We start from the raw sequence: 9,403 nt of genomic DNA, 5'->3' as shown, positions 1-9,403 counted from the left end.
CCCTCTCTTCCGCTTTAGTCTGCTCAAAAGGTGACCTGGAGAATAGCAGCATCCCACCCTCAGCGATCTGTGAGCTCGGAGAACTCAGAAACAAGCCCAGTGAGGAATTTTACAGTAGTGGAGGCTGAAATAAACATTCATTATACAGAGCGAGTCCTCCAAGGGTTGCCGTCCTTCCTGCAAGCCGCGTGTCCGTAAACGAGAGTGCGGTCGCTGTCACAGCGTTCCCGTACGCCCGTAGAAAATCCATCAAGTTCGATGAATGGATAATCAGATTTTTTAAACGATAAAACTTACCACATTACAGTAAGTGTTGAAAAGGTTCCTCAGCCTGTAGACAAGCGTTGTAGCGTGCGATGATATTCCGATCCACTCCCTGCAATTCAACCTCATGAATCTTCAACATTTCGGTGCGAATTGCATTTGAAATGTAAACCACACGAAAATACGCTGTTCAACACTTAATTCAGAAGCCTTGAAACACACTAAACCGATTAATTACTGCTGCCTAGTTCTTGCAGTTTCCCCTTTAACGACCGGCAAGCGTTTGCAGCCTAGCTGGCTGGCTGTGTTCACATTCCTTGACCGCAGGGTACCAGGATTTCCCAAACTCGAGAGACAGCGTTTTCAACTCCCCGTTTTAACTACAGTACTTAGCCTCTGAGAGCGAGCAGCGAGACTGGACAGAACTGCGTACAGCTGTGCAGCACTGAAGACCTGACAAGCGAGCGGGCGTCAGAACAGGCACGCTTTTGAAGTTCACCATGTGGACTGTCGCTGACAAAGCGAGCATACTATTGGTCACAACAGAGGCGACTGAAGGCAGTCATAAATCTGCTTAAAGTCGGAGGGGGGGGGGGGAGGGTACTGCTTAATGTTTGAGTCGCCGGTAGTTAACGAGGAAACTGCCAGAATTATATAAGAAGTAATTTCGCTGTGCGGTAGCTTATCGCAGACTGGTTGAGACCACATCACTGGGTGAGCTATAGAGGTCAGGCGGCTATTACGTCATCCAAGGTCCAATCGCTAAGACAAGGCACAGAGAATAACAGGCAACTGGACTGAGGCTCGCACTGTATGTGCTGAAAGCTATACGATGTTATCTCAGCCATGCTGGGGTTGATAGGGGTTCGGTTCATGCCACTAATAAACTGTCTGTTATAAGTTAGAATGACTTAATCAAGATGGCAACATGGAGATACGATGTGTTTAGTGCTGTGAGTTTGTTTTACCAGTTTACGTACAAGAAGAAAACTTTAAGAGGTAATGCTAATGTAACTAAAACCGTAGAAAGATTAATACTAGGTGAATAATAAATTCACTAGTAATTTCAGTAATACTGTTCAAATTGAAGTGTTAACTCAGTTTTTGAAACATTTGGTGAGGTTATGGGTGACAAACCAAAGAATAAAAGAGGTGAGAAGATGACGGAGAAACAACAACAGCGACCGGAGCGACGACAAGCGGAAGGAAATGGCACTACCTCGTCTTCTAATGACGAATGAGGTTCGAACGATCTCATAGATGTTGTTAACAATATAAAGTGCAGCTCCACTTTCCTAGACTCGCTTATTGATAGACTGGGAGAGAAAGTGGTTACTAGATTGCGCGAAAGCATTGATTTTAATACAAGAGTCATTGAGGATATGAAGACAGAGCTGGGTAAACGCGATCAAAAGATCAGAGAACTTCAACAGCAGATTAGCAAGCTCAATGACGAGGCAAATGAAGACGGAGAACAAGTGAACTAATACATGGTGGAAATACATGGTGTGCCAGAAATCCAAGGAGGAGACATTTAGGAAGCTGTTAAGAACCTAGGTGCCAGCTGTAGGATGCGAAGTCAAGAGGACTGATCTTGATATTGTGCACAGAATCCCGTCTTTCAACAAGAATCTTCCTCGTCCAATCATCGTCAAGTTCGTCAACAGGTGGAAAAAGCACGAACTACTGATGGCCAAGAAGAAAATTAGATAACTGCAGTCCTCGGCAGTTGGAATAAATGCTGCTAGCCACACGGTCTACATAAATGATCACCTGACTCCTAAGGCTAAAGGGCTTCTAAAGAGAGCTGAAGACCTGAGAATAAAGAGCATACATGGGAAAATATAAGTGCGAAAAGATGATACCTCCCTAGTAATTACTGTCAAAAAATTGGTGATATTGTCAGATTAGAATAATGAATAATGAATTACCATCATCATCATAATCAATGGATAGGTCAGAAAATCTATGAAATAGCTTAGAATAAGTTATAGACAAAGGGAACAAAATTAGGATAACAAATGGATAACATTATCAACTCTCATTGTGGAAGCGTACACACCTGATGTTATAGTTGTTACTGAAACTTGGCCGAATCCGGATGAAGAAATATATTATAACTTATGAAATCATGATGGCTATTTTTGGTCAAGATCATTGAAAAATGGTGGTGGGATTGTCATTTATGTCAAGCAGTGCTACAAAGCTAATGTCCTAACAACTGTAAAATCTACAGATGTGCCTTTTAATGTGTTATTAGGGCCTAGTGGAAATTTTTGGTTCTGATAGAGCTTGCTATAATCCAAACATTAAATATGCTGATTCATTCATCACTTGTCTTGAAGAGATGTGAAGTAAATATAACAGGAAGTTGTGTGTTACTGTTGCAAACTTTAATATAGATGCACTGAAAAAAAAAACCAGCAGTCAGAGGAATTGTACAGGCTAAGTGTATGTTATAATCAAATATCTTGTAATGATGATTTTCCCACAAGAGCTACTAACAGTAGTGCAATCTTGATAGATCATATACAGGGTGAAGCGAAATTCGTACACTCGGGCGTCGCAGCGCGACTCCTCACGTGCCAGCAATAAAAAAAAAATGTCTGTCACAAAAGTTCGTCCTGCGAGTATATCCGGGAGGTGTCATCTCGATTTTTATCAGATATAGGTGCTGCCCTCTATACACACTAAATTCTATGTCCCAGATTTTAAGTAAGAAGTGGTCTTCGAACAATACACCCCTAAGGGTGTTTGACTGGGGGATGAGAAATGATGACAAAAATATTGAAGTCTATGAAACCGTTTGAATTACGAAGTTAAAATTTCAAATCATGTTAAATAACAGAACGTTTGAGGCAAATTTAAATGTAAATGGGGTCAAGATCCGAAAACAGATATATTAATTCCATCCTCCGAAACCGTTTAACTACGAAGACAAAATTCCAATTAGCGGTATATATTTTATGCTTGCTGATGATGATGCTTGTTGTTTTAAGGGGCCTAACATCGAAGGTCATCGGCCCGGTATATATTTTAAATACTAGGAGTGAATTGGGAAATATTCTGAAACATCCCACCCTTAAGGTGTTAAATGGATTTATCTCCGCAAAACAAAATTATTCATGCCTCCAAAACCGTTTAACGTACAAATTTACGAGAAGGTTCTTCCTTTATGTTCTAGATGTAAAATATCACACACTTCAAAATATTTCTCCCCTAAGGGATTTAAGTGGTGGTTGACTCTCAAAAACCACAATATCTCTTCTTCTGAACATTTTCAGGCACGATCTTAAAATTTTATATTCCTCCATTACTGTTCGACGTACAACATCAAAATTTTACAGATTGATCGCTTTTATATCTTAGATATTAAATAAGATAGGGTTTAAAAACATTCCAATTCTTCTGTACAGGGTTCAAATACCTGTTAGATAAGAAAATTAATAATAATTCCCCCAAAACCATTTGACGTAACTCAGAGTGTGTATTTTACAAGTTCAGTCGACAGTAGTCTTTCCAAAATGTAAAATTTTGAAAAAAACTTTCAGTTTAAAACCGTAGCGAAGCACGGGTATCTTGCTAGTATATTAATATTTGACTTAGAAAATCATATCGCCGTCCAAACAAACAAGAAACGTCTTGTAAACGAAAGAATAGATGTTCAACGTTTAACTAAAGACATGTTTAATAATCCCTTAATAACTGATAAGAATGATATGTGTAACATAGTAGTAAATAAACTAATTAGCTATATAGATGTATTCTGTTCGTCAATAACCAAGGTAACTTAAACCGTAAGAGACCAATATGCCCATGGATGACACCTGACCTCTTGAAAGTTGTTGAACAAAAGAACAAGCTTTATGCCAAAATTAAAACGCAACAACTTAGAAACAGAATAGGATGTGAATATTATTCAGAAGAACTGGTAGGGGAATGCAAATCACTATGTAGAAAAGTAACTAAAATGAAAAGGGAACGAGGGAATTCATATTTTATCGACAGATTAAATACTGCCAAAAAAATTGGAAAGTGGTAAATGAAATCCTAACCACTGACAGCGAGAATGATAGTAAAGAAATACACTTGAAAGTGCAGGATACGGTTATCACAAATCCGCTAGAGATATCAACAACATTTAATAAATATTTGACTAATATTAGTCAAAACCTAGCTCCTAATATTTCAAGTAAAACAACTCCCAATTTAGGTACAGGTCCATGTAGTTCTCTATTTTTACACCCTACCAACGATAATGAAGTATCAAATACAATCAGGAAACTGATAAATACCAGTAGCTGTCACTGTTATTGTGTAAGTAACAACCTTATAAAGAAATTGGCATCGTATAACGAGGCTACTGTCCCAAAAATGTTGAAGGTCGCAAAAATTATATCAATATACAAAGGTTTAGATAAATTTGACGCAAATAACCATCGTCCAATTTCTATACTACCTAACTTATCTAAAATTTTAGAAAACATAGTTAAAGAGAGATTATTGAGCTTCTTACTTAAAAATAATTTATTTTTACAGATATCAGTATAGATTTTTACCAAATTCTAGCATATAGTAAGATTTTAGCGATCCTATATCGTTCATAAATATATGTAAGATATAATAGTATAATATGTATATGATATAATATTTAAACTTCAGGAAACCTTAGACTCAGAAAATATAGCTGCGGGATTATTTATTGACTTGAAGAAAGCTTTCAACACAGTGAAACATGATATTTTATTCAGGAAGTTGGAAGCTGCTGGAGTTAGAGGGACAGCATTAAACTGGTTTATCAATTACCTTACAGACAGACAACAATTTTTGTCCTGTAATAATGTGAATAGTATCCCATTGCCTATAAATATAGGTGTACCTCAAGGTTCAGTACTAGGTCCCATTCTTTTTCTCATATTTATGAATAGTATAGAATCACTAAAATTGAACAGACGATTGTCTCTATTTTCTGACGACATTAACGTGTTTCACACGGAAACTTCTCCGGATAACCTTGAAATCATGATGCAGTCCGATATTACTTTACTTCAGAATTGGCTTCTTGTAAATCGTCTAACTATTAATCTGACTAAAACAAATTATATCATCTTTTTATAAACCAGCATGCAGGCTTTCTCTGGAAATTACACTCAAACATTTATGACTGCAAAATACCTAGAGCTAGGGCGGCAAAGTTCCTAGGATTAATTCTTGACGAATTCCTCTCTTGGAGTGATCAGGTTCAGGCGATATGTGATTAAATAAACCACCAGCAATTGGCGTTCTTACGAGACTTAAATACAAACATACTAACACTCTAGTAAAGACTATTTATCACGGTCTTATGAAAGTCATATACTTTATATGGTACACATTTGGGCATGTTGCAGTAAAGAACTATTTCAGACTGTTGAAATTCTACACAAGAGAGCATTAACATACTTATTAAGCTACCTACATTGACACCAACAACTTATCTATACAAACATTATAATGTTCTTCCACTTGAGGCCTTACGTCAGAAAGCTTCAGCTGTGATGGTCTATAAATTGATAAATAATTTGGTTCACTCCAATACTTTATGTGTGACAAATTCTGACATTCATACAATACAAGAAGTATCAATAACATTCACATTGAATTAATTAACTCACCTAAATATGGCAACACATATGTATGGTACTACCCTGCACATGTGTATAACTCACTTCCTGAACAAATTTGACAAGCTGCTTCATTTTCTGTATTTAAGCAGAAATTTGTAAAACATTTACATAAGATGCTATGAACATCAGAGTTATCTTGACTATGTAACTTGTATACGTTAAATGTATCTCACCTCTATAATGAGTTTAACTCACGTTCTGTTTATTCTCATGTAAAATATCACTTTACTTATGCTTCTGTGTTATCTCCTAATTGTGCTACATGTATATCAGATATGTATTGCACCTATATGAGCCATAGCTCAGGTGGCCTTTACGAAATAAATAAAGAAGAAATGATTGCATTGTTCGCAGTTGTGGTGGTGCTGACTCAGCTGATTGCCCCCTCGCTTCAAGACATTCAGAGCGGAGTGCAAGCAGTAACCACGTTTAGCAACAACCTGGTGCCCAAACTCTTCCAGGTAGGTGTACAAACTACATCTCCTTTGTAGTGATGGCCGACAACGTTACTTTCATTGAACTGTTACCTGTGTCTCAGTTACAAAGAATTTTTTTTTGTAGTTGCTTTACGTCGCGTCGCACCGACACAGGTAGGTCTTATGGCGACGACGGGACAGGGAATGTCTAGGAATGTGAAGGAAGCGGCCGTGGCCTTAATTAAGGCACAGCCCCAGCATTTGCCTGGTGTGAAAATGGGAAACCATGGAAAACCATCTTCAGGGCTGCCGACAGCGGGGTTCGAACTCACTATCTCCCGGATGCAAGCTCACAGCTGCGCGCTCCTAACCACACGGTCAACTTGCCCGGTGTTAGTTACAAAGAAATAATGATTATATATAGTAGTTAAAAATAACGTTCCACAATAATCTTTACACACCTTACTGTACAGTGTTATGAGTTATATAACGAACGTTTGTTACAAGTGATAACGAACAAGCTTGAATACTGTTATAAATGCCCTTCATTAAAATTATTATTATTATTATTATTATTATTATTATTATTATTATTATTATTATTATTAAGCAATGGATATTACCTTCACACCTTAATGACTAAAGAAATCTAAACTTGGAGAAATCACAACATTTCAAACACAATTGGATACTCTTTGCTTGGAGTATTTAAGTAGGCCACTTCTTCTCCCTTGGTACCGTTTCCTGATACGGGGTCGGGGATGCGATAAGATAAAAGGATATGATATGTATTTATGGGTGGTTGCCCTTCCTGACGCCAACCTCAGTTGAGGAGCTGATGTAAATGAAGTGAATGATGGTGAATGAAGTTGTATAAAAATATACGTTCGTGTCCTCATCCCGAGGTTGTGGAGCTCTTTCAGGAACACCCCGAATGAAGGTGAGCTGCATGTACCTTTCTAACCATCAGCTCCTGCCAATCTTACATTTCTGGCAGTATCAGGAATCGAACCCGTGCCTCTCAGAGATGCAGATAATAGTGCTAACCATTACGCTACGGAGAAAGGCAATAAAACTGGGTAAGGAGGTGTAAGGAATCGGCTGTGGCCTATGGATAGGAACTGTCCCGGCATTTTCCTGGAAGTGAAAATAGGAAAACATATAAAACCATTCTCAGGACAGCCGGCGGTAGGTGTCGAACCCACTCGTCTACCGGATGCAGAGCTTGGCTCTGGAGTAATTAAGTAAACATATAACATTATTTTAACTGCGTACTTGATTAGGAAATTTATTATTAGAAGCCCATTCTGTAGTTTTTACTTAATTTTAGTGTCCGCCTTCGTAGCGTAACGGTTAGTGTTATTAGCTGCCGTCCTCGGAGGCCTGGGTTCGATTCCCGGTACTGCCAGAAATTTAAGACTGGCAGGAGGGCTGGTATGTGGTTCAAATGGTACATGCAGCTCACCTCCAATGGGGGTGTGCCTGAAAAGAGCTGCACCACCTCGGGATGAGGACACGAGTTTACTTTACTTAATTTTAGTGGTAACTGATATATTTGCTAACTGGCTCCAGTTCAAATCCTATACACGTGAGTTTTTATTTGAAGTTTTTAAAACATGTCATCGGTTATGAGTGCGAATGGGGTTAAATATTTTGCCCATGGAAGGTAGTTGACAATGGACGGTGAGTCAGCAGAGAAAAAAAAAAGAGAACTATTCGTGATTTCACTGTTAGAAATGACGACGTGGAGAGAAAGTTACATTTTAGGAGTTTATTTTTTGTTACGAAAAGTAACAGTAACACGTTATTTTATATATATTGTAAAACGTAACAATTACAAATACGTGGCCGTGACAAAATAGGTGCTACGTTATTTTTCAGCCATTGCTCTTACTTTTATACAGAACGAGGATATGTTAATTTTGGCGCTCCTTTGTATACGGAGCCTTCAGCAACCTCGAGCATGTGAGGCCTGTGAGGCTGTGTTGCTGGGTTGTATGAATACACATAAGTAATCGGGGCTATGACTGAGAAGGGAGTGGTTAGTACAACCCCGACAGCAGGAATACCGGGCGAGTTGACCGATCGGTTAGAAGCGCGCGGCTGTGAGCTTGCATCCGGGAAATAGTGGGTTCGAATCCCACTCTCGGCAACCCTGAAGATAGTTTACCGTGGTTTCCCATTTTCACACCAGGCAAATGCTGGGGCTGTACCTTAATTAAGGCCACGGCCGCTTCCTTCCAACTCCTAGGCCTTTCCTATCCCATCGTCGCCATAAGACCTATCTGTGTCGGTTCGACGTAAAGCCACTAGCAAAAAAAGACAGCAAGAATTTAAATGGAATACGACAGAAATCATATTTCAATGGCGTGTGGCATCCAGAGAGGCCTGATGCAGGTCTTTTGATTTGACACCCGTAGACGACCTGCGCGTCGTGATGACGATGAAATGATGATGAAGACGACACAGATACCAAGTCCCCGTGCCAGGGACATTAACCAATTATGGTTAAAATTCCCGACCCTGCCGGGAATCGAACCCGGACCCCCTGTGACCAAATGCCAGCACGCTAACCATTTAGCCACGGAGCCGGACAGAAATCACATTGAGACACCCATATTCTTCTTATTTTCCTACTGCTTTCTCCACACCTGTGGTGTCGCGTGTGCGAACTGCGTCGCACACGTGGATTTGGCCCTGTTTTACGACAGGATGCCCTTCCTGACACCAACCCTATATGGAGGGATGTAATCACTATTGTGTGTTTCTGTGGTGGTTGGTAGTGTGGTATGTTGTCTGTATATGAAGAGGAGAGTGTTGGGACGGACACAAATACTCAGTCCCCGAGCCAGAAGAATAAATCAGAAACGATTAAAATCCCCGATCCGGCCGGGAACCGAACCCGGGACCCTCTAAACCGAATGCCAGTACGCTGACCATTCAGCCAACGAGTCGGACTGAGACACTCATATTCAACATGGTATCATAAGAAAAACAATTTATTTTTAAATACATATATGTTCATGAAAGTAAACTAGTTCACCTAGATCAAGCGAT

The 9,403-nt window shown here is 39.4% G+C and overlaps 1 protein-coding gene across 1 annotated transcript in view; it reads left to right on the top strand.

Annotated features, from left to right (window-relative positions):
• Positions 1 to 6,265: 6,265 nt before the first annotated feature.
• Positions 6,266 to 9,403, top strand: part of LOC136863672 (serpin B8) — a 161,670-nt gene continuing 158,532 nt past the window's right edge. Inside the window, exon 1 of the mRNA XM_067140035.2 lies at positions 6,266 to 6,391. Coding sequence (XP_066996136.2) covers positions 6,266 to 6,391 — 126 coding nt within the window. The remainder of the gene's footprint in view (positions 6,392 to 9,403) is intronic.

This window comes from Anabrus simplex, chromosome 2 (assembly GCF_040414725.1).
Source record: "Anabrus simplex isolate iqAnaSimp1 chromosome 2, ASM4041472v1, whole genome shotgun sequence".
Taxonomy (NCBI): Eukaryota; Metazoa; Arthropoda; class Insecta; order Orthoptera; family Tettigoniidae; genus Anabrus; species Anabrus simplex.
The sequence above is the reverse complement of the archived record's forward strand: the minus strand, read 5'-3'. Positions and strand labels throughout refer to the sequence as shown.